This window comes from Ursus maritimus, unplaced genomic scaffold, assembly GCF_017311325.1.
Source record: "Ursus maritimus isolate PB19 unplaced genomic scaffold, ASM1731132v1 scaffold_3, whole genome shotgun sequence".
NCBI lineage: Eukaryota > Metazoa > Chordata > Mammalia > Carnivora > Ursidae > Ursus > Ursus maritimus.
In genome coordinates, this window is record NW_024425563.1 from 88,237,598 (window position 1) to 88,263,833 (window position 26,236).

Sequence of the window (26,236 nt, forward strand, 5' to 3'; positions counted from 1 at the left end):
CAGCAGCCTCCTCTTATTTCATCCTTCATCATCTTCCAAAACCTTGTGAAAATAATTTCTCCCTCAATGACCCACCTGCCCGTTTACTTTACAGTTAACAATTTCCCTCCTGGATTGTCTGTGTAGGGGTGTGCGTTGCGCGTTCATACTTTGGAGGGCGCAGAAACAGCGTGCTCAGCGAGCTATCATGCACTAAAAGCTCATCATAAGAATGTGTAGATAAATGTAGATAAATCTCTAGGTGGTGAAGTCCATCAATCTGTTGTGTTTGCTTGCACTGAAACTCTACTCATTAGCGATACTAGCTGGATGGATCATGGGTGTGATTTTATTTTTTATTTATTTATTTATTTTTTTAAATTTATTTATTCGACAGAGTTAGAGACAGCCAGTGAGAGAGGGAACACAAGCAGGGGGAGTGGGAGAGGAAGAAGCAGGCTCATAGCGGAGGAGCCTGATGTGGGGCTCGATCCCATAACGCCGGGATCACGCCCTGAGCCGAAGGCAGACGCTTAACCGCTGTGCCACCCAGGCGCCCCATGGGTGTGATTTTAACCAATGTGAGTTATATTAAAATAACTAGTGCCCACCTAACTTTTTTTCTTTTTTTTTGCCTGTGGACCACCAATTTTTGTGACTCTTTCTCCCGCATGCAAATGTAGGAACTGCACTTAGATTCTGAGGAGAAAACTCTTCGGTAGTTGGAATGCCGTAATAACAACAAAGCTGTCGATGGACAAAAACTCACTGAACATTAATAATTTACATTTCTAATTGCCAGATCCTTCATTATCTAGACTTTGAGCCGAGAAAATGAAGTTCCCCTATTTTTTTCCCCTAGATCAACTCTACATTATTGCTATTATCAAACCCGATGCTGTGATTAGCAGAAAATCTCAAGAGATTAGACAAAATGTAAGTGATATTTCCCCACAATAAATTAATGGCAACATAACAACCTCTTAACTGTCAATTTGGAGACAAGCTTATCATTAAAGTGAAGTGGAACATAACGAATTTCTGGTGCTAGGTGAAAGGCTTTGGAGAAAGCGTTTGGTGAAAGGCTTGGAATATTTTGTCTTGACAAAAGTTAGACCTACTCAAGCATCTTGATTTAAAGAACTCTGCTCTAGCAGCATCCAGTGTAAATGATAAAAATCACAGTTCTTATATTGGATCATAACAAATGTTCTCCCTGTTTGGTTACTAACAACGGAAACTTGTATGCTCACATTGGCTTGTTTTGTTTTCTGTATGTTGGGTCCTTTTTATTTTTTATTTTTAGTTTTTCGTTTTTTGCATTTTTAAAATTTTTTATTTAAATTTAATTTTAAATTTTAATTTATTTAAATTTATTTATTTAATTTATTTACTTATTTTTTATTATGATATGTTAGTCACCATACAGTACATCATTAGGTAGAGTAAAAGAAGCATTTAATGTTTCGCTTAAGAGCTAAAATAAATCTTGGTGAGAGGAAAACTGCATTCTAGTCCAAAGGTCAGCAGACTTTTCCTATAAAGGGCCAGAGAGTAACCGTTTCCAGGATTGTGGGGCATATGATCACTGTCACCACTTCCGAGCTCTGCCGTCACATTGAGAAAGTGGCCGGCGGTACTAGGTCAATCAATGGGCGTGGCCACTCTCCAATAAGCAGGTGGCAGGCCGATGTTGACTGCAGGCTGTACTTTGCTGACTCCGTAACAATGACTTTGTATACAATGGAATATTACTTAACCATCAGAAAGAACGGTTACCTAACATTTGCAGCAATATGGACGGGACTGGAGGAGATTATGCTAAGTGAAATAAGTCAAACAGAGAAAGACAATTACCATATGGTTTCACTCATTTATGGAACATAAGAAATAGCAGGGAGATTGGTAGGAGAAAGAAGGGAAGAATGAAGGGGGAGTAAACAGAAGGGGGAAAGAACCACGAGAGACTATGGACTCTGGGAAACAAACTGAGGGTTTCAGAGGGAGGGAGGTGGGGGATTGGGATAGGCCGGTGATGGGTATTAAGGAGGGCACATGTTGCATGGAGCACTGGATGTTATACGCAAACAATGAATCATGGAACACTACATCAAAAACTAAGGATGTCCTGTATGGTGACTAACATAACGTAATAAAAAATTAAAAAAAACAAAAACAAACAAAAAACCCCCAATGACTTTGTGTTGACACAGCAGCAGTAAATTGAAATTTGAAAGAATGCTGCCTGGGGAATAGAGGAGGTCACCTAGGGAGCTACCAGGAGGGGTTGGCCATCCCCTGATGAACTTCCCATCATGCACTTTCTTTAGCTACAGCAATATTATCACTGATTAAACTATGAGAAGGTCGATGGTCCATGGTCATGGGATGTATGATCTCTTCCATTTGTGCATTGATTTAATAATATCACTCTCTAAGGATAGCCCTTTTCTTCCAGATTTTGGTGCATACGTGGGGGGGTGGCATCAAAGTGTACCCCCATCCCCCACAGGTTACTTATACTTTATAAAGCTTAAAAAGTAATATCACATAGTAATGGTTTACTGTTCCTTATTCGAGTATGTTTTAATTAGCTAGGACAATAAGCTTTTCAGAGTTATATAGTTCTTTTAGTTGGGGCAATACTATTAATCATAAATTCATCTTGATTTTTTTGTTTTTTATTTTTTATTTATTTTATTTATTTTTAATTAAAAAACTTATTTGTATCATAGAAAATAACATTTCAGAGATGTAAATTCTGAGTATCTCCTAAATACCTCGCCTCTCTAGAATACGGTAAAGGGCTTATAGCAAACAGGACAAAAAAACTGAGAGAATGTTTTGAATAGAAAAAAATGAACACACTGCTAGGAAAACTTACCAAGTTTAAATAATGATTGCTTAGATTTTCCTTCTGTTGTCAGGCACTAAGTAATGTAACAAAGACATGATTTGAGTGTTTAGAAATTATTCAAATTGGGCTGTCAGGAGAGGTGTCAGAAATATGTAAGTAGTGTTCTGCCCTATCAAAGGACCAGCGGAACCAGTACAGTGTTTCCGTTCATAATAGAAGCAGAGGTACCTGGGCTGGATACTCCCATCAAACTGTAATTACTGAGTTGCTTTGAACCCGGATTATACTTTTATTACATTGTTTAGTACCTCATTATCCTTGGCATAATTTGCTTCAGACTTCTCTTTGTTACATTTTACTATGCTTGAATGACATACAAACTGGATTTATCGTTAAAATAAGGTTGTTTTTTTTTTTAAGACAAAGTGTGGCTAAATCTTAAATTCTAACCTTCCCCATAGTTTGGATAGCTTTTTGCTGTGAAGTGTAAAATATACTAGATTATGAGTTACAGCCTTAACAAAGGAAAAGCCTTTTAAAAAATAACGTTAAACCAATTTTGAAGATACATGGTTAAAAGTGCTTATAAATGTATGTCTTTGTGAATGATCCAGAAAGCATGATATCGTCCCTTGGAATTTAGTTTTGGGGCAAGTCACTTAAATAATAGACATACTGCAGGGTCTCTGGTTCAAGCCTTGAGAACTTACAGACCAGGAGGCATGACAAGGGCCTTCTTTATGTGGTTCGGATACTCTTCAGACCTAGTGCCCTGTGGGTCGTGCTGAGGTCTTTATCTGAAATGTGTTCAAATCTGGTGGGTTTGTTAAACACAGGAAAGAAATGTCCTTGACTTGTCTTTCATGTGCTCCCCGCATGTCTGGATCCGCGTCCCTCTCTCTCCCCGAAGATTATCAAGGCAGGCTTTGTCATAGAGATCGAGGAGAAGAGAGCGCTCACTGAACGACAAGTCAGGGACTTCTATTATCGGATAGCAGACCAGGTAAGGAAGTTAGAAACAAACCACAAAAAGCTGCTGTGTTTTCAAATGCAGTGGATTCCTGTAAGTTTGGAACCCTCCTTTTAGAAAAGCAAATGAATAAGTCTGACCAGCCAGATAAGCTCCCATTGTCCCGTTGTCCCTGTTGGCGTCCAGATGATGGTAATGCCAAAGAAGGCAACGATGGGGAAGTCTCCAGTAGGAACAGTGGCTAGCTGAGCAAGAGCGGATGGTCCGGTTGTACTTTGTTGGAATGAAGCTCTGTTCAACCTACGTGCTCTCAGACTCCCTGCATCAGCCTCTGGAAGTGAATATCCAGGCCTTTCCTATAGATTTTATCCCAGGCTGAAGGCTCCTTGTCATAAGCCTCATGGGGCGCTTCAATCCTTTCATTACCTAAAGACCCACATCCCAAGCTATTTTCTCTTCTGCCTGGGGGAGTATAAGAAAGGCAGTGGCTTGGGGGCCAGAAGACATAGCTTCTGGAAATCTCCTGCCCAGTCTGGTAGCCATCAGCTATGTGTGGCTATTTGAATTTAAATTCATGAAAATCAAATCAAGTAAATTGAGAGTCTCAGGTTGCACTGGCCACATTTCAAGGGCTCAGTAGCTGCCCGTGGCTATACGTGTTGGAGAGCCCAGAAGAATATGTTTGTCAACAGAGAAAGTTCTAGTGAACGGCACTATGTCAGCCTTCCGGAACGCTCAAACCGCCTCTCTTAGACCCAGGGAAAGGTTGGACCCGCTGCCTCGGCATCCCTTGGGAACTTTTGAGACGGTCCAATTCCATAGCCCCTCAACCTCCTGAGTCATGAACTCTGGGATTGGACTTTCCAAATCTGTGTTTTAAAAAGCCCGGCAGATGATTTGGAAGAATCCTGAAGTTTGAGGATGGTTATTAGACCACCTTTAAGATCAATCCCTGTGAGCTGCGAACTTCCATCCTTCAAATATGTGACTGTTCACCGCGGGCGGATCGAGCTCACACTCCCTTGCCTAGTGGTTGGGAAGGGGACGATGTTGCCGGAGTGGGAGAATGGCTGCCTTTTTAGTCTATCTATTTCAGAAGCCTGAAGTAAGCAATTTATCATCTTATTTTGTAGCCTGACTTTGAAGATTTTGTCCTTTTTATGACCGGTGGCCTGAGCCATGTTCTAGTCCTATCTCAGGGAACTGAGGAAGAGCCTGCCCTGGAAGAAACTGAGCCCAATCCTGAGACGGAAGCTAAAGGAATCTATGAGGATCACAGTCCTGGGGTCACAACTCCAATGATGAAGAAGAGGGACAGGTAGCTCGAGACCAGGAAACTTACCACTATACGTTGTGTTAGTAGGTAATGAAGTGGAACGTCCAAGTAGCTCAAAATCTAAGAAAGCACATTTTTTGAAGATTTTATTTATTTATTAAAGAGAGAGAGAGCACAGAGGGAGAGGGAGAAGCAGACTCCCTGCTGAGCAGGGAGTCTGTTGTGGGACTCAATCCCAGGACGCTGGGATTAGGACCTGAGCCCAAGGCAGACTCTTAACCGACTGGGCCCCCAGGGGCCCCCGAGAACACACATTTTTATGTTGGAGCCACAAGTATTTCTTCTAGTCAATCTAAAAAACCATATATACAGCAAAGCTGGAATTTGCCTGAAAGTTTATGTCAAGAGGATTAGAAAGGGAAAAATGTGCCCTGTTTGTCTCCCGAAAGCCGTACACCAGTCTGGCCTCCCAGCCTCGGGCCCCAGGGGTAGATTGGGAGCATGTGTAGTTCCTGCCAGGGCTCTCTCCTCTCCCGTCTCCCCACATGCACTCCCACCTGCCCTGTGTCCTACAGACATGGCGTGTACTCTCTCCCCTTGTTTACTTAAGGCAGTTAGGGGTTATAAGTTGCTAAGAACTAAATGGTGGTATATTTTCACTAATGGGTTTTTAAATATTTGAAAATGAGTAGAAGTACTAGACACAGTGTTGGTTTTACACACTGCCATTTGTGCCTTTTATTCCTTGGAAGACTCAGAAAGTCCAGTTGACCGCAAGAGTCATCAGGGCTATGCCAGAAACAAAGGTGGCTGAGCAGGACCCTGCCAAGAGGAGCCGAGTCCTGAGATTCCCTGACGTGTCTCTTCCCGATGGACAGCGTGTCTTCATTGCATTTTCTGGCAGGCCATCTCCAGAACTTTCCTTGTTGTCTTATTAATGTGTGTCGTGGCTTTTCTTGAGTGGCTGTATCTGCTGGTTCCTACTAGTGTCATACGTTTTAGGCAGCAGGGTGACCCTATGGTCATTAGTGCCAAGTTTTACGTGGGATCGAGGGGCTTATAGTTAAGTCAACTGCCGACAAAGGGCTTTGTGAACAGTAGTACTTCGTTTTACGGTGTTAAGGGGGAATGGTAGTCAGTGGTCAGAGGGGAGCTTTGGGTGGGGAGAGTTGCCCTCAGAAAGATACCAAACTTCATACCAGAACTTTCAAGCTATTAAAGTGTTCCGTGAAGCGCTCATTGACGCAGCTGGCGTAAGAGAAGTCAGCTTTCCGCTGTGCCTTCGTTTGGCTGAGTCTGCCTCACTTCGAAAAGCAGTCGTCTCCAGTCGTTGAATACCGACACAATAAGATGAACGGTTTAGGCCTTTGGCGGGGTGGGGGTGGAGTGAAATGTGTTCATCTTGCTTCGGAAAAGTCTGCAGTGTTTTCTTTCCGAACTTAGAGATTCCATGTGCCTTTGGCCCGTGTTTATCCTGAGCCGCGGCCATAGGCAGGCAGCGTGGAGGAGTGGGGAACATGTTTGTCTGGGAATCCGTTTTCACAGCTCGTGTTCTGGGGGCAGAGCGTAGCAGGTGCCGTGCACTCCTACTGCATCTTTTAAGTAAACCCAGAACCCAAAGGATCAAGGACAAAAGCTCTCATGAGTGATTTACACGTCTGTTCACTTTCTTTCTTTATGGCTACCTCTCCCCCACCCCAAAGCCTCCTCACCTTCCCCTCTGGGTGGTGGTGGGGCTGGTGGGTGAGGAAGGAAGGAAATTAAAAGCAGGGCAATTAGACTGGGAGCAGTAGGTGGCTCCTCCTGTGAACATGAGCGGAGCTCCGCTCCTTGGTCAGGATGATTGTCCCCACAGAGAAAAACTCACATGTGAACCCACATGGTCTGGGAGAACTTTCTGCATGTCAGCAGTAGCCCACTGGGCCCAGTGGCTGGCAGGGAGGAGGAACCAGGAAAACAGGACACAAGCATCCAGTTTTCATCCAGCTCCCAAATTTGTTCATGATGGTTTTTTATTACAAGTCTGTTGTCTGTTTGCATGTCTGTCTTCTTAATCAGCCTGTGTATTAAGAGCTCAAAGGTCAGAGTTGTTTATCTTTGCTTTCCAAGTCATTCTACAGAAGAGGAAGTTGTGGTTCTCTTAGCTACCTTGTTCAGAGTCAGATAAGTAGTTACTGGCAGTCTTCACTCACTCCCTCATTCATTCTTTTATGCATCCTTCCATTTACCTAGTATTTATTAAGGTCCTACTATGTGCCAAGTCCTGAGGATACAAAGATGGGAGGAAATGAAATGATCTCTAAGGTCCCTTTCAGCTCCAAATCTTTATGACTGAGTGAAGATGTTAGTTCCTACCTCCTATAATATATTGTATTTCTCTTTCCATACAAAGTGTCTATTCTATTCTTGGTAACCTATTTATGTCTGTACATGTCATAACGATAGAGAGCAAGTTTTTCTTTTATAAAACTCTCATTTAAATTGAAGATAGTAGATACAATTCCTAAAATAATCTTTAAAAGTGTTTCTGGGATCAGAGCAGTGTGCTCCCATCTCCAGACCTTTCTTGCCTCTCTGGAATCAAAAGGAACCTGTGCTCATAAGCATCTGGCCATAGGTGAGACCTGGAGTTCTGTTGGTCCAGAACTAAGGAGAAGGGAAGGACGGTGTGGTGCTTTCTCCACTGACAGCTTGGTCAGTGCCAGAGCTCAATCACAGGGGACGAGAACCCAGGGACAAGCACTTCTTGGGAAGAACAAACAGACTTGTGACTCCCCAGGGCCAGGTTGATACTGGCCTTCATTGGGCCTTCCTGACCCCGCCCCCACAAGCCCAAGATGGAGCTGAACAGGATTAACAAAATTGCCTGCCTTTGAGGACCAGCTCTGTGAGGGCTCTTACCATTTGTTCCCACAAGGGAATGACAGCCTCCTCACTTATAGCCCAGAGGCCATTTTTGCCTTTCAACTATAGGGTTTCCAACACCTAACATACCAAAATCCAGATGTAAGGCCCGGCAAATCAACCAAGAAAAAAGACTATCTACCTCAGGGACCCTAGCAGCCAGAGAAAGGAAGATCTACACAAAAGTCAAAACCATAAGCCCAGCAAAAAAGAACTGCTAGGGCTGGAAAAATCTTTAAGTAAACTAATAGTAATAGTACTACCAGTACTACTGCTTGAGATTCAAGTGCTATGCACACATAGAAAGAGACCTTCAAATCCGAACTAGAAAATTGTGATTCGAACTCTAAATTCAGTGGAGAATTGGACAGTGTGGTAGTCATTTGGGACTCGAATTAATGACTTGGAAAATCAGATGAAAGAAATAGCTTACAGTCTAGAAATAGAATGAGACAGACGTCGTGAGAGCAAGACAGTAAGCCATGTGGAGAATATACTGGGAAAGCCAATGTGCTAGTAAGAGAAATTCCATACAGAGAAGAAAGAACAGATGAACAAGCTATAATTCGAAGAAGAATAGGGAAAAAAATTCCCTGAAACGAAGAAATGCTTGCATCTGCCAGTTGAAGGGGCTTACAGTGGCCCAGCCTCGACCGATGTACTGAAACACAGACTCGGAAATATCCTGGGAAAGAACACTGTATGCCATTTCCAGAGAACAGGCAGTGATGTGTTCAGTACGTTGGAAACCCCAAGCAGATAATTTTCTTAACACCCCTCTCCTCTATATGATAATATTTTTAGTACTAATTATTGAACAAGGCAAATAATAATGGCCAGGAAAAAGCATAAATAGTGAAAACTGTCCTTTGTGAAACATATAAGCAAAAAAATAACAATAAATATTCTAATACCAAAAATGAAACAAGTGATAGGTTAATACTGTTCCGTTATACTAATGTGTTTTCTTAAAAAAAAAATTCATACATACGTATTTTAGTCTATCACAGAAATAAAGTGCAAATTTTGTTTGTAAGCCTTAAATTTTGAAGATTTGTCAATGGCATTCTCAAAATGGATCTTTACTGTATATTCATGTTTAATAGAGATACATAAAATTCCTATTTCACAATAAATTCCAGAAATTGCATTCTGCCAATAGCTTTGTCATTTTAGAATTGATTCTTACATGCGGAGTACAAGCTAGAGTACACTGTTTATTAAAGATAAGTAATAAAAATATGCCAACTTGAAGCCTACGCATATATTATTAAAATTTAACACTAACCACAGGAATTATTTAGAATGTAGACAAAAGATTTTTTTCAAGGAGGAGTAATTTATCACTAACATTGTTTAGAATCGCTGGTGCGTGGTGATGCTAAAAAATCAGCCCAACTTTTAGTTCAAAATTGGCTTAAGGGGCGCCTGGGTGGCTCAGATGGTTGGGCGTCTGCCTTCGGCTCAGGTCATGATCTCTGGGTCCTGGGATTGAGCCCCACATGGGGGTCCCAGCTGGCTCAGCAGGGAGCCTGCTTCTCCTCCTCTCTCTGCCCCTCCCCCTGCTTGTGTGCTCTCTGTTTCTCTCTGTCAAATGAATAAATGAAATCTGAAAAAAAATTAAATTGGTTTAAAATTTGTTAGAGACAGTGCATCCCCCAGTGATTTGCACTTTAAATGATCCCCTTCCACCAACTGCATGTTTGGCAGCAGCTGAGAACAAGTTCCTTACAAGGGAAAAATCTCCAACTGGCATGGAACTTGTCATCAGACCGCTGATGAGAGGAACAGCAGACCCCCTGGCTCTTAATGAAGCCAGGATATCCGTTACCGAGAAGCAAAGGAAGATGCTCAAGGACAGGCTTAGGAATATATCTCCTGAAAAATATTTGAGGGAAGCCTTGACCAAACAAGAAATGAAAAGAGACCCTTCAATATGAGGGGGAAAGGGGAAGGGAAACAGTTCTCCTCAGAGAGGAGAGAGGAAAGCTGAAATGAAGTATCAGTATTTTAAGATTCTTTTTCGAGTTTACAGAGCCTGATGTGGGGCTTGATCTCACAACTCTGAGATCATGACCTGAGCCAAAATCAAGAATCAGACACTTAACCCACTGATGAAGATACCCCAAGAAAAACATTTTTAACCGTATTTTATGTTGGTCTTCTTTATCCTCCCATGAAGTCAAGCATACATGATTTCATGTAATTGATTTTCGGATTGGTTCAACAAAAAGTTGAGTTAAATACATACTCTTTGATTTGACAGAAAAATGCAACTTATTGTCTATGACATTCAGTTTTTACTTGTTTTATTAAACCACAAAATATTTGTGAACTTATTACCAGTTTTAATTATCTGGCATGGTTATTAAGCTTCGGTTTATAATAATCTCAAATTATATTTTGGATTTCTACAGCTTACAAGAATATCTGGAAAGACAACATGTATCTCAGTTTTGTGATATTGAAGAGAATATAACTGATGTTAACCACTTTATTGATATGTTCTTCCCTGATTTTAAAAGTATGAAAAACCTCAAATTAGAAAAGATCCTGGCATTACTTCGACCAGCTCTCTTTCAAGAAAAGAAAGGTAAGAAATAAATACAAATACACCCTCGTATGTTTACATTAAAAGATATTTTAAAATTTAACATTGAAGAAAAAGCACCCATTTCTTCATGTATGATATTCAGAAGATTAAAATGAGGGGTGCCTGGCTGGCTCAGTCGGTGGACCGTGTGACTCTTGGTCTCAGGGTCGTGAGTTTGAGCCCCATTTTGGGAGTAGAGCTTACTTAAAAAAAAAAAAATGAGAAAACATAAAGTGCCTGGGACCTAAAGGGTGCTAGTTATTTTTAACTTTTCCCCATATTCACATAGCAGAGAAACTACGACAGAGTAGGAATACAGACCATAAGGTCACACTATTGATTCTTTTTTATAGCTGGTATATGGAAATACAATTGATATGTGTATATTGACCTTATATTCTTTGACTTGCTGAACGCACTTAGTTCTAGAAGCATTGGTGTAATTTCCTTGGGAATTTCTATGCAGACCAGGGTTTCTCAACTTCAGACCTACTTCCATTTGGGGCTAGATAATTCTTTCTAGAAAGAGGTATATCTGGGGCACCTGGTGCCTCAGTCAGTTAAGTGACCACTCTTGATTTTGACTCAGGTCATGACCTCAGGGTTTTGAGATTGAGCCCTGCCTCGGCATCTGTGCTGGGCGTGGAGCCTGCTTAAGGTTCTCTTTCTCCCTCTGCCCTCCCCCCCCCACCCCCCCCACCCCCGTCAAAAAAAGAGGTAGTATCATGTGCATTGTAAAATGTTTATAACATCCTCGGCCTCTACTCGCTAGATGACAATAGCATTGTCCACACCCCCAGTGTGACAAGCAAAAATATCTCCAGACATTGTCATATGTACCCTTGGAGGACAAATTGTCAGGCTGAGAGCTGGTGATGTAAACAATAAATATCAGCTGCAAATTGAGACAGTTTTACCTCTTTCTTTCAAGTTGGTATACCTTTTATTTCTTTTGCTTGCCTCATTGAACTGGCTAGAACTTCCTGTAGGAAGCTGATGAGGAAAAGTGACATGCTTGCTTTGTTCTTGACCTTGTAGCAAAAGCATTCAGTCTTTTTTTTTTTTTTAAGATTTTATTTATTTATTTGACACAGAGAGAGACAGCCAGCAAGAGAGGGAACACAAGCAGGGAGAGTGGGAGAGGAAGAAGCAGGCTCCCAGCAGAGGAGCCTGATGCGGGGCTCGATCCCACAATGCCGGGATCGTGCCCTGAGCCGAAGGCAGACGCTTAACGACTGCGCCACCCAGGCGCCCCAGCATTCAGTCTTTTAACATTAAGTACGATAATAGCTCTATAGACCTTTATTTAAATTTTTAAAAATCCGACCTATTTCTAGATTGGGGAGTTTTTTTAAAAATCATAAATAGATATTGTATTTTCTCAATTTTTTTCCATATCTACTGTTATGATTATGTTTTATTTTCTTGAGTTTGATAATATGGCAGTTGCTTTGACTTTTGAATATTGGACCCATCTTGCATCCCCAGATAAGCCACTTTGGTTATACATTGTTCTTTTTACATATATCTGGACTTACTATTTTGTTGCCTTTTGTGTCTATATTTATGAGAAATATTAGTTGTTTCCTTTTCTTGTAATGTCTTTATCTGGTTTTGGTGTCAGGGTAATGCAGGCCTTATAAAATGAGGTGAGAAGAAGGTACCCCTATGTCTCTGAAGAAATAGTGTATAATTCATATTACATCTTTCTTAAATGTTTATTAGAATTTACCAATGAAACTATCTGGGCCTAGAGTTTTCTTCTTTGGAATGTTTTAGTTTTGTATTGTTTGCCTTCTTAGACCTTTTAAGATATGGATATATTTTTTAAATGAATAGACCATATTTTAAAATGGTTTTAGATTTACAGAAAAATTAAGACAGATAGTAGTTTCCATATGCCTGTGTCCCCCAACAGTTTGTCCTGTTAACATCTTATATGATGGTGTTACATTTTTATAATTAATGAACCAGTATTGAAATGTTATTAACTAAAAAGTTCATAGTTTACAATAATGTTTGCTCTTTGTTTTGTACATTTTATGGGGTTTAACAAATGCCTAATTCATGTATCCCCTTTGCAGTATCTGACAGAATAGAATCACTGCCCTAAAAATCCCCTCTGCTTCCCCGACTCATCCCTCTCTTCCTCCCTCCTAACTCTTGGCAATCACTGATTTTTTTGCTGTGTCTATAGTTTGCTTTTCCAAGAATGTCATATAGTTGGAATCATAGAGTATGTAGCTTTTCAGACTGATTTCTTTCACTTGACAGTATGCATTTAAGGTTCCCCCATTTCTTTCGTCGATATTTTCTGGATCGCTCGTTTTCTGTTATCACTGAATAATTTTCCCATTGTGTGAATGTACTTAGGTTTATCCAGTTGCCTCTTGAAAGGCATCTTGGTTGCTTCCAGTGTTTAGCTACTATGCATAAAGATGCTATAGGCATTCATATGCAGTGTGTGTGTGTGTGTGTGTGTGTGTGCGCGCGTACATAAGTTTTCAGCTCGGTTGGCTAAATACCTAGGAGCATGATTACTGGATTGTATGGTTGAACTATGTTTAGCTTTGTAAGAAGCTGCCAAGATGCCTTTCGAAGTGGTTCTGTCATTTTCCATTCCAAACAGCGATGAATGAGAATTCCTGTTGCTCTACGTCCTCGTCAACATTTGGTATTTTAGACTTTTTTTTTCCTGTTCTACTAGCTATAGAATGCTATTTCATTGTCTTAATTTCCAGTTCCCTAATGACAGACGCTGAGCATCATCTCATATGCTAGCTTGCTTTCTGTACGTCATCTTTGGCGAGGTGTCTCTTCAGATCTTATGCCCATTTCCTAATTGAGTTGTTTGTCTACTTATTATTGAGTTATAAGAGTTCTTTGTAAATTTCAAATATAATCCTTTATATAAATATGGTTTGCAAAAATGTTTCCAGGTTTTGGGCTCTGTGTGTTTTTTTTTTTTTTTTAGCAGTCTTTTTCACAGAAAAGTTTTTATTTTTAATATAGTCCAACTTACCAGTTTTTTGTTTTGGCTTCTTCTTTTGGTGTTGTATCTAAAAACTCATTCCCAAATCCAACGTCACCTAGATTTTCTCCTCTGTTATCTTCTAGAAAGTTCATAATTTTGTGTTTTAAATTTAGGTCCATAATCCTTTTGAGCTAATTTTTGTGAAAGGGGTAAGGTCTGTCTGGAGTAATTTTTTTTGCCTCACTGCTCCAGCGCCGTTTGTTGAAAAGATGGTCGTTGCTCCCCGCATTGCCTTTGCTTATTTGTCATAGATCAGTTGAGTATATTTGTGTGGGTTTTTTTTCTGGGTTCTCTGTTATGTTTCATGGATCTCTGTGTCTGTTTTTCACCATTTCTATGCTGTCTTGATTACTGTAGCTTTATATAGTAAGGTAGTATCAGTCCTCCAACGTGGTTCTTCTCCTTCAATATTGAGTTGACTATTCTGGGTCTTTTGCCATTCTTTATAAATTTTAGAATCAGTAGAACTGACATCTTAACAATATTGAGCCTTCCTATCCATGAACAATGCCTAGGTCTACATTTATTTAAATCTCTGATCCCTTTAACCAGTTTTGTAGTTTTGTCTGTTTATCCATCCATCCATCCATCCATCCATCCATCCATCCATGTTTTTATTTAAATTCCAGTGAGTTAACATACAGTGTAATGTCAGTTTCAGGTGAATCAACACTTTCATACAGCACCTGGTGCTCATCGCAGTAAGCACATTCCTTAATCTCCATCACCCATTGGTCCTACCCTCCCACCCTTCTCCCCTCTGGTAACCATCAGTCTGTTCTCTACAGTTAAGAGTCTGTTTCCTGGTTTGCCTCTTTTCCCCCCCGCCCCGCCATGATCATTTGATTGTTTCTTAAATTCCACATATGGGTGAAATCATATGGTATTTGTCTTTCTCTGACTGACTATTCCTTATTTAGACCCTATATAGATTTTTTTGGATTTCTACCCATGTATTTCATTTTTTGTGTGCTTGTGTAAATGAAATTGGTTTAAGTTTCAAATTCCAATGTTCATTGCTGGTATATAGGAAAGTAATTGACTTCTGTATATTAATTTTAACCTGCAGCTTTACTATAGTGGTCTCTTATTGTTTCCAGGAGTTTTGTTGTTACTGTTTCTTTGGGATTTTCCACATAGACATTGATTTCACCTGTCAACAAAGACAGTTTTATTTTCTCCTTCCAAATCTATATACTTTTATTTCCTTTTCCTGTGTTATTTCACTAGCTAGGTTTTCCAGGATGATGTCAGATAGGAGTGGCAAGAGGGGATATCATTGCCTTCTTTCCAGTCTTAGAGACAAAGCATCCAGTTGCTCTCCAGTAAGTATGATGTTAGCAATAGGATTTTTGTACGTGTTCTTTAGTAAGTTGAGGAACCCTCTATTCCTAGTTTGCTGAGAGTTTTAATCATGAATGGTTGTTGGAGGGGTGCCTGGGTAGCTCAGTCAGTTAAGTGCCTGCCTTCTGCTCAGGTCATGATCCCAGGGACCTGGGATCGAGCCCCAGGGTGGGCTCCCTGCTCAGAGGGGAGTCTGCTTCTCCCTTTCCCTCTGCCTCTCCCCCTGCTTGTACTCTCTCTCTGTCAAATAAATAAATAAATAAACAAAATCTTAAAATAATGAATGGCTGTTGGATTCATCTTATGCTTTTTCTGTACCTGTTGATAGGATCATATTATTTTTCTTCTTTAGTGTATTAATGTGCAAATTATGTTCATTGGTTTTCAAATGTTGAACCAGCCTTGTATGCCCGGAACAAATCCTGCTTTGCTGTAGTGTAAATTTTTTTATACATTGTTAGATTTGATTGATAATATTTTGTTGAGATTTTTTTCCGTAGTTCATGAGACTGTCTTATGTGAGAGCTGGTGCCTATTTCTACTCCCCACCCTTTTCCAGCACTTCTAAGAATACTTGAAATATGCAACAGACACGTTCTGGCTAATCCATTTCCTAACACTCTTACTACCAAGTCCCTAGAAAAGAACATCCCATTGATAAGAAGTATCAAGCGTTAACTTCATAGATGATGTATGAGAACGGAAACTGCTCTCTTCAGTATGAGTTGGTAGGTGGCTGTTGCCTCATTCCTATTGGGTAGAGACGTCAGAGGCATTTGCACTTGGGGCCTGACTGGCCTCTATTGGATACCGCCCCAGGCAGTCTTCCTGGTTCTTTCATATGCCCAGAAGCCTCAAATCAGTGCACCACCTCCAAGCAGCTCTGTCGTGTAAGGCGAATCCTCAGACCAAAGCTTTCTGTGCAACTTTGAAATCAGACCCCCTCACACCTTTTATTCATAATAGAAGAGAAGGAGGTGAAAACATGCTTCTTTTTCATTGTTTTCATCTCTTCTGGGACTGGTATAGTCCTCTTCTCTCAGTTTGCATCTGTCTAGCCCGTCAGAATCATTTCCATTTCCATTATTGTTTTCAGTCTCTCTTTTCCACTGAGCACAGAATATCATCATCTTTTCAAAAATCCATCCTGACAGTCTTTATCTTCTAATCACTATGTTTACACCATTTACATTAAATGTCATTTTTGTAAATTTTGGAATTGTCTATTCTGTTTTCTCTTTCCTGCCATCTTTTAGAGTTTAAATACTCTTTTAGTATACCATTTTAATTTATTTATTGGTTTCTTAATTATGCGTATTTTGTCCATTTCTTTTAGTGAGTTAAAATATATATGCGTAACTTTAAAACTATTTAGAGTTAATATTTTACCACTTCACTTTACAGCCCCCTATTATCCTTTTCCCCTTTCCCCTACCCATTGTAGTCACCATGTCCACTACATCTACATATAATGACGACTCCACCAAACTATACTATGTAATTTTTTGCTTTTCAACAGTGATGAATTTTTTAAAAACTTAAGAGGAGGAAAATATTTTATTATATTCACCCAGATATTTACTGTTATCTTCTATTCCTTTCTGGAGTTCCAAGTGTTCCTCTGATATCATTTCCCTTCCACCCAAAGAACTTTTGTACTTTTTTACAGCAGGTCTGCCGGCAACAAATTCAATTGGTTTTCTTTCATCAAAGAACGTATTTATTTTCATTCCTGAAGGATATTTGTACTGATATTGAATTCTGGTTTGCCAGTTCTTTTCCTTTAACACTTTAAAAATGCTGTGCCACTGCCTCCTGGCTTTAATTGGTATCTAATGAAAAATCCAGAGTCATTCAAAGCATTTTTTCCTTATATGTAATGTACCTTTTTATTTGTTTATTTATTTGGGGGCTGCTTTCAAGATATTTTTCTTATCTTTGGTTTTTAGCAGTTTTATTATTATGTGTATATGTATACTTTTTTAAAAAAGATTTATTTATTTGAGAGAGAGAGAGAATGAGTGGGAGGGGCAGAGGGAGAGGGAGTGGGAGAGAGAATCTCAAGCAGACTCCACACTGAGTGTGGAGCCCAATGCGGGGCTCGGTCCCAGGACCCCAAGACCACAACCTGAGCAGAAACCAAGAGTTGAATGCTCAACCAACTGAGCCACCGAGGTGCCCCTGAGCATACTTTTCTCTGAGCTTGTCTTTGACTTTGGGGTTCCTTAAACTTCTTGAATCTATAAATTTATATCTTTCACCAGATTTGAGGAATTTGCCACCATTATTTCTTTAAATTATATTTTTCTGTGCCAACACTTACTCCACTCTATCTGGGATTCCAGGGTATCAGTATTAGATATTTGACATTGTCTCACAGGTTCCTGAGGCTTTGGCCACTTTTAAATTTGTTTTCTGTGTGTAGTTCTAATTGGACCATTTCAATTGTGTTAGCTTTAAAACTGAATTCCGTGATTTCCTTGTTGGTATTCAGCCCATCCAGTGAATATTTTATTTCAGTTGTAATGTTTTTCAGTTTTACACACTTTGTATGTGTATGATTCCTATGTAATGAAAAATTGGAAATAGCATCATAAATCATAATTTGGTACGTTCAGAATATTTTTCACCTTAAAATCTTATAAGCTATTTTTGCAAACTTCTAAATTTCAGATGAGGATGAAGTGCATTATATGCCTTCATAATAATACATTCTGTATGATATGTATAGCCAATAATCTACCGATTTAACACTTGTTATGTGACTTTTTATTTAGAGGATGTTTTGAAGATTATTGAAGATGAAGGCTTTAAAATACTGATGCAAAGACAAATTGTATTATCAGAAGAGGAAGCACAAACACTGTGCAAGGAATATGAAAACGAAGATTATTTTGAAAAGCTTATCGAAAAAATGACCAGGTAAAGTAGATTTCAGGTTTAGAAGGCACAGTCTGATTTAGGTCTTCTTTCAACCCTGCCTTGGTCAAGTCTCCACACCTCTCAGTTCTGTAAACGTGTGCTGAATCTACTTCTTTGCCAGCCTCACTCCTGTCTCAAGTCTCTGCTCCACTGTCCACCTTCTCGCATCCGCCTGGAATGTTACCGGAGCAATGGCAAGGCCCGGGTGAAGTTGCTGGAGTCCTCTGAGTCAAATGCCAGAAATCCAAGCAGAGAGCATAATGATTCTCAAGGGTTTTGGTAATCCTTAAGATACCTAGTCCTAGGAAAAGAATGAGGTACTAGAAAACTAACAGGTTTCCGGAAGAGTAAGTGAAATAGCAGGTGTGACAGAACTCCAGCAAGGGTATATAAATCAGCAGGAATCTGGGAACAAAATAGGAACCGATCAATCAGAACCAAGGCCCTTCTCTTCCCTTCCTTAATCTGCTTCCATCCTTTCATAAGGTGTTCAGTATGCTCTTGAGAGTACAGCAATGGAAATTCATCTTAGCCTCTTGAAAAAAGGATTATCTTGACAAGTTTTTAGTCTGTTTAACAAATGTAGTTGTATTATCTATATGCAGTTAACTAGTGAGCCATACTTTTTGTTTCTTTTTCCAACAGTGGTCCATCTCTAGCCCTTGTTTTAGTAAGAGACCATGGTTTACAACACTGGAAAGAGGTAATTGGACCAGGTAGTGTTGAGAAAGCCAAAGAATATCTTCCAGAGAGGTAGGATTCATATCATGGGCCCCAACCTTTTTTCATGGGAGACATTTTAGTTTCTTTTTGGATGTGGGTACAGGAACCACAGCTCTAGTCCAAGGGAGGCTCTCAGGAAAACTTCTTTTCCTGATTATGACCAGAGGCCAAGCCTGGTGGCAGCCTGAGTAAGGCCAAGGCTTTGCAGAAGAAGGTTGTGGCATACTTGGTATGAGATGGGGAAGTAAGCGGTGGGTACCAAGCCAAAAGACCATCTCCTAGCCTTGGTAGGAATCGATTCAGGAGAAGAAAGGCCCCTCCCTTCAAGTGAGCAAGAACAGAGAAGCTCTGTCAGATACAGCAAGCTTGACGTACATGTTGGTAGAATAAATAACAATACTAATGAAGTATCACATACAAACTTTGAGATGTTTTCTTTTGGGTAGGAGATCTGGAGTCTGACTTGTTCTGGACATGGACACATTTTACCCCTTATTTAGCCCTACAGTTACCATAAAGGATAATAGGGGTTGGACAGTCTGTAAGTGGTATGAGCAGAGTGCCACAGAACCTCTTAAGGAAGTGTAGCATAGAATGCAAGGCATGGCATCTGGGACAGGAATTCCTGTCAACCCAAGGCCTATGCTTGTAGCCATACTGTTCTGGAAATTATGGTTTCAAGTGCGGAGGTAGTAAGCAGCACAGAGACATTTTCTCCAGGTGAAGGCACTCGGTGTCTGCCCCTCTCTACCTCACTATTACAGTGAAGATTCCAACCAGAGCCCTTATGATCCCTATGTTGCTACAAGTTCACAGCTCATCTTGACTGCTATTTTTTATTGGGTCCCCCTTCTTCAGTTTCCTTGGCTCTACCCAGTTCTTTTGGGGTTGCTTTTGAAATAACCCAGCAGAGCTCTGCCCTTCCCCGCACTTGGGTATCAAATTCTGCGCTGCATTGCTAAATCTGAAATATGGTCACTTGCATAAAGGAGAATCACAGCAACCCCTCATTCCCATCACCTACTCACTCTATCCCACCCCTTCCCTCCACACACACTTTCCCCGATAATCACGGCTAACAGCGCCGCGGAGGGGCTGCTTGTAGTTCTCTCTACTGAGCAGAGTAAGTGCTGGTGATACCTTCACTGTGCAAATCCCCCACCCCTGGCAATCACAGGCTCCAGGGGTCTTGGGCTAGAAGGGTCTTCAAATCAGAGATGTGAGAACTGCCAAGGGTCAAGTGGGAAGGTCAAATTGGATCAGGCAAAAAGGAAATCTGAATGTATCAGCAAAAGCAACGAGGTAAGAAGGGGGTCTAAGGAGAGAAAGCCAAGTTACCGGTGAAGTTGGTTCATTAACAAGAGAGGACATTATTCACTATGGGGGGATTTTGTGGGCTGGCAGTTCAGAACTATGTGTAAAGGGCAGAAAATGAAATAAGCAGAGAGTATATCCTCTACTAAAATATATGTAGATAAAGAGATGGGGGGAAAAGGGCTGTTGAAAAAACCATCAAGGAACAACAGTTGATTTAGGAGGTGTATGTGTTCATCTATCGTAGGGGAAGCAGAACCAGGATAAACTGCCCAACCCGGGGGCGCCTGGGTGGCTCAGTTGGTTAAGTGTCTGCCTCTTGGTTTCAGCTCAGGTCCTGATCTCAGGGTCATAGGATCGAGCCCCACAGAGGGCTCTGCACGTAGCGGGGAGTCTGCTTGAGATTCTCTCTCTCCTTCCCTTTCTGCCCCTCCCCCTACTCACACACTCTCTTAATAAATAAATAAAATCTTAAAACAAAACAAAACAAAAACCCGCCTAACCCAACATGTCCAGTACTATCAACCTCATTCCTGTCTCTTTACCCGTAGCCGTCCTGTCTGTTCTCTCTCATCTCTGCGCTTGCTCTGCTGGAGGGCTCCATGGCAGTGTCTCCTGGATTCAGTGTTTGTAATTTGGGGTCTTTGGTATACAGTCAGATGCCATCTCTAGTGCTTGATAATATTTAGTGATGAAGGAAGGGAAAGGAATATTTATTGAGAGCGTAATATGCACCATATATTTCAAATTTATCATCTGATTACATCCTCAAAATCTCCTTCCAAAGCAGCTTTATTACTTTATTACTTATATTTGTAATCATGATTATTTCAGTGTTCATGTTCTTTCTTCCTAATGGCTGTTAAACTTCCTTATAAGGAAGGCGTATACTCCAAGCCACTCTATAATTATTGCCTTTCGCACAGTGTCCAGATCAGGAATGAGTGGCTTGATGACTTTTGGACAATTTATATAGTGTTCTGTTGTGTTAGTTTATAACTACATTATGTTACGCTCTAACAGTGCTTAACTTGACTTCTTTTTTAAAGTTTATGCGTACGATTTGCAATGGAAGATTTGCCCATCAACCAGTTGTATGGAAGTGACTCATTAGAAGCAGCCCGGAGGGAAATACAATATTTCTTTCCTCCTCAAAACACTTTAGCACTGCTTAAACCTCATGTCACACAGGAACAAAGAGGTAAATATTTAGAAATAAAAATCAGTGTGTCCATTTCCTTCAGATTTTGTGAAAACTTTCAAACTATGGAAAAGCTAGAAGAATAGTTCCACAGATGCCCACATCCCTCGATCTAGATTTAACAGTAAACTTTTGTCATATTTGCTCTCTTGCCCTACTTCCCTCTTCCTTCTCTCTGTCCCTCTTGTAATCAAAATGAAACTGAATTTTGTTGAAGTCCTTTTCAGAGTTGATGGAGATGGCAATGTTTTTCTCCATAGATATACTAATAGGAAAGATCATGTTCATGATATTTCTAATATCGAGCCATTCTTCCATTCCTGTATAGACTTCACTTAGTCTTGAGGTATTTTTCAGATGTGCTTTTGATTCTATTTGCTTGTATTTCATTTGGGATTTTCCGCGTTGAGACAGTGAGATTGGTCTGTCCTTTTCATTTTTTGTGCGAGGTTTAGATAACAGTGTAATACTTCGTAAAAAGAATGTACATGTCTTCATTTGCAGTACTCTGGAGGAGTTTAAGCAGCAGTGGGGTTGGTATTTGAAGATTTGGTAGAGTCTTCCTGTGAAAACATCTGGGCCTGTTATCTTTTTTGTGGGATAATTCTTTGACCACTTTCTCTGTGGAGAAAGTCTTCTATGGAAATCGATCTATTTAAACTTTTTACCTCCACTATAGTTAATTAGAGTTAATTTTGCTAAGTTGTATTTTCCTAGGAAATTATCCGTTTCAGCCGTATAGAGTTCACGTTCTTTTGTTATCATGTTTAGTTTCCTCATTTTCAATGGTTATTTTCACCCTGCCATTTCTTCATTTGTTGTCTTTCAAACAAACAGAATTTGATTTATTTATGAGTTTTATTTCCTGTTTTTAAACTCATTACTTTCTGTTTTTTTAAAAAAAAGTTGCCTTTGATTCTCTAGTAGTTTTTTAAAATGTTCTTCTAGCTTTTTAAATGTAATTCATTTATTTTCATTATTTTTGTTAATATAAATTTTTGAAGTTATACGTTTTCCTCTATTACTGCTTTAATTTCTTCTGATTACCCCATAGATTTTAATGCATAGAGTTTTCATTCACATTATTTTTTATTTATTTTATTTATATATATTTTTATTATTTTTATTTTTTAAGAAATTCTGCACTCTTCTCTATTTGTCTGCTTGGTGATCATATCTTATTTTTTCTGTACTGAACGCAATGATTGACCTTTCTGGAAGTCATCTCTGACCTTCCCAGAGAGTTAATAGTTTACTTGCCTGTGGTTCCAGGAGCCTTTTACATTGCTCTTTATAATAATGACCACCTTTTTAAACTGTGTTTCTAGTCCAGGCCCTCTGAGCAGACAAGATCTGGAAGAAGTGTTTAATGTTCCATTCATATTTGTTCCCACAGCGCCTCCCATAGGGCAGATCCTGGCTGCCGCCTTGATAGGAGGAGAAGTCCAGCCTTCCTCAGGCTTTCTATCGATTATGCTCAAGGTCGACCTTAGAGACCAGCATGGCATCAGAGCACTTCTAAATGCTTTTGATCTGGACCAAAGAAAAAACTGTTTTACCAGAAAGCTCCTAATTCCTCATTTGGTTCACTGAATGTAGCCTTTAAAGTATAGGCTGTTGCGAGATTTCGATGAGATCTACTTTAATTCCCTCAAATAGTGCCTTGCTACTTCAGGGAGAAGTGTTCAGATGGGCTCTCCCTTTTCAACCCAGATCTAGCAACGACTTCTTCCTTGACATTTGCAGCATGGAGATGAAAACATGTCTTCAACTTTCAGCCCAGAGGCACACCCCTCCCACCCTCCTTATCGTCTATGAGACATTTCTGGTGGGTTCTGGAAAGGTGCATCTCAGAGACTGAACATCTGCATTAATATATTAATGTTGCTCTGAATGTCGATCTGATGCATTTCAGTTCAATTTAGTTTAGCATAGTTCTAGCTTTTTAAGCCACAGTATGGAAGTAAAATGATTACTTTCCTTAGTTATTTCTGTCTACTTGAATATGGAACAAAAGTGGAGGCACTCTACAAGATTACCAAATATCTGTTTTCCCTAGAGGAGATCTTGGAACTTATTAGAAAGGCTGGATTTGAAATAACACAGATGAAGGGAATACTCCTAAATGAAGAAGAAGCAGAAAAAATTTATTCAAAAATAACAGGAAAAGACTTTTATCAAGATGTATTAGAAGTGTTATCTGAGTAAGTTTCTGATACAGAGTTCTTTGCATTATAAGAGTAGTAAATATTCATTATAGAAACTGAAAAATACAAAATGTAATTAAAAAATTCCATTCATTTGGCAAAAATTAACAAGACAGGAAACAAATATTGGCGAGGATGTGGAGAAAGGGCAACCCTCTTACCCTGTTGGTGGGAATGCAAGCTGGTACAGCCACTCTGGAAAACAGTATGGAGATCCCTCAAGATGTTAAGAATAGAGCTACTCTGCGACCCAGCAATTGCACTACTAGCTATTTACCCCAAAGATACAGTTGTAGTGAAAAGGGGCACCTGCACCCCAATGTTCATAGCAGCAATATCCACAATAGCTAAACTGTGGAAGGAGCCAAGATGCCCTTCAACGGATGAATGGATAAAGAAGATGTGGTCCATGTATACAATGGAATATTACTCAGCCATCAGAAAGGATGAATACCCACCATTTGCATTGACATGGTTGGAACTGGAGGGGATTATGCTAAGTGAAATAAGTCAAGCAGAGAAAGACAATTATATGGTTTCACTTACATGTGGAACATAAGGAATAGCATGGAGGACTTTAGGTGAAGGAAGGGAAAAATGAAGGTGGGGGAAATCAGAGGGGGAGATGAACCATGAGAGACTATGGACTCCGGGAAACAAACTGAGGGTTTCAGAGGGGAGGGGGGATGGCTTAGCCTGGTGTTGGGTATTAAGGAGGGCACGTATTGCGTGGAGCACTGGGTGTTATATGCAAACAATGAATCATGGAACACTACATCAAAAACTAATGATGTATTGTATGATGACTAGCATAACATTAAAAAAAAACTCTTGAAAGAGAAACTGAACACATTCTTAAAAGAAAAAAATTCCATTCATTAAAAGACACCCTATTAATATTTGGGGTTCATTTCTTTTCTACTTTCTTCCTTCCCTACCTTCTTCTCTCCTTCCTTCCTTTGTTTCTTTAGGTCTTCACATTAGGTATAGAGGTGATCTGGGTTCCAGTTTTTGCTTTTAATTCCCTGCTCTGTCAGCATATTTAAGCTGTACCTCAGTTGCCTCATCTGTAAAATGGAGTTAATAATGGCATCTATCTCTTTGTTATATAGGTTCGAGGGTTATATAATTGATACATTAAAAATACTTGGAATGGGGCCTGGCGTTTATTTCTAGCACTCTTCTAGCACAACAACCTATTGGAAGGGGGGAAAATGGAAAAAAAAAAAAAGCACAGAATCACACTGATAAGGACAAAGAATAAAGACAAAGCATGCCATTCTGTCTTTAGCTGTATACGCATTCTCTGTAGGTGTAAATAGCCCAGGTCATCTGAAAGCTTTCTTATTTGCAGGGGTCCATCTTTGGTCTTGGTTCTGACCAAGTGGAATGCTATTTCAGACTGGAGACGATTGATGGGTCCCACAGACCCAGATGAGGCAAAACTACTGTCCCCAGACTCTATCCGAGCCAAGTTTGGAAGAAGTATTTTGAAAAATGCTGTCCATGGAGCGTCTAATACGTACGAAGCAATGGAGAGCATAAATAGAATTTTTCAAGAGTTTGTTCCTGAGAATCCTGAGGGAAACTAAAGTAAGTACCTCTTTAATTATTGTTTTCTTTTCTTTGCTTATTACTGTGACTGAATGCAGGACAAGACTGTGCCAGAAAGACCAGAACTTTCCCCGTAGCCATGAATCAGACACTCTGTGCTGTTCCACAGCAGCCTTGAAGCTACATATACAAATGTATATGGATTGAATTTACTTAGCTGTTGATGGAAAGTTTGGAAACTTTTCTGTCCTAGGCAAGGTGGGAAACAGAGCACAAGCTAGGTGGCTTTTCCCATTAAACCTACTTTCCTTCTTTATTTTCAAAGTGCAGGCTCACAAAAGTATGCCTGTATGGTTCTGACAGCTGACTGGAGTGTGACTGTAGAGTCTCTTCACATGTGGAGGGTCATCCCTACTCGAATGAGCCAAACTGAGAATCAGTATCCGGAGCGTAATGAGAAAGCAGTGTTACATGGAGAAACCTCTCCACACCCAACCAGGTTCCTAGGGGAGAGAAGTATACATTGCTCCCTTAATAGTGTCATTTAGGCTATGATTCCTCCTGGTATAAGAACATTGTATCAAAACATTAAGTCATAAAATAAAAATAAATTTGGGCCACAGTGAAGCTCATTCCAGAAGTCTCACTCAATTATAGACCAAGGCATGAGGGCACAACCCATAAACATTTATGTTGGAAAATACGTATTGTGTGTCTGCCTCAACTGCAGATTCTTGGTTAATACAGAAATGGCTGAATGGAGGTGGTTGCTTTCAGAAAAGCGCAAATCGAATGGGGAGACAAAACTCAAAGAAGCAGCATCTAATTATAGTCACTAGAAGACAGTACAGTATTAAACATACCAGGGATGCATGACTAGTGGGGAAGGAGGTGAGTGGAACTGCATTCTGTTTATAGCATCAGTTAGCAATATGGTGTAGATCTAGGCTAACATCTGCATGTCCCCCCTTTTTTGATGAGGGGAGCATTATGAATAATATGGGGTATTTTAAATTAGTGTATAATTAAGTGCTGAATTGACAGGTGTATGTTTGATGGTTAGGAGCTGGAGAAGGTAAGGAATGAAATCAATCTTGGAAAGTAGGGAGGATTTTCAAAATCAGAGTTAAGGAAGAGAAATCAGTTTAAAGAGAGAAATCAGTTTAAAAGTTTTTAAACCATCATATACATATATGCTTGATGCTTTTATGTAAAGACCCATTGCTGGTTTCTGTCTTACTATGTCTACTGTACTCTATCATATCACGTTAAGGTCTTGTTGGTCTCTTTCAGACCTTCAAGAATCATTTATTCAGCTCTTGCTATATGCTGAACAGTGTTGCAAGACTGAATATACA

General features: G+C 39.9%; 1 protein-coding gene across 1 annotated transcript in view; it reads left to right on the plus strand.

Annotated features, from left to right (window-relative positions):
• The window catches only part of NME8 (NME/NM23 family member 8), an 85,487-nt gene that overhangs the window by 52,098 nt on the left and 7,153 nt on the right, over window positions 1-26,236 (plus strand). The window contains exons 7-12 of the mRNA XM_040644406.1: window positions 842-915; window positions 3,747-3,839; window positions 4,940-5,124; window positions 10,404-10,579; window positions 17,735-17,879; window positions 24,679-24,917. Of these exons, the coding sequence (XP_040500340.1) occupies window positions 842-915; window positions 3,747-3,839; window positions 4,940-5,124; window positions 10,404-10,579; window positions 17,735-17,879; window positions 24,679-24,916 (911 nt within the window). The 3' untranslated portion in view covers window position 24,917. The remainder of the gene's footprint in view (window positions 1-841; window positions 916-3,746; window positions 3,840-4,939; window positions 5,125-10,403; window positions 10,580-17,734; window positions 17,880-24,678; window positions 24,918-26,236) is intronic.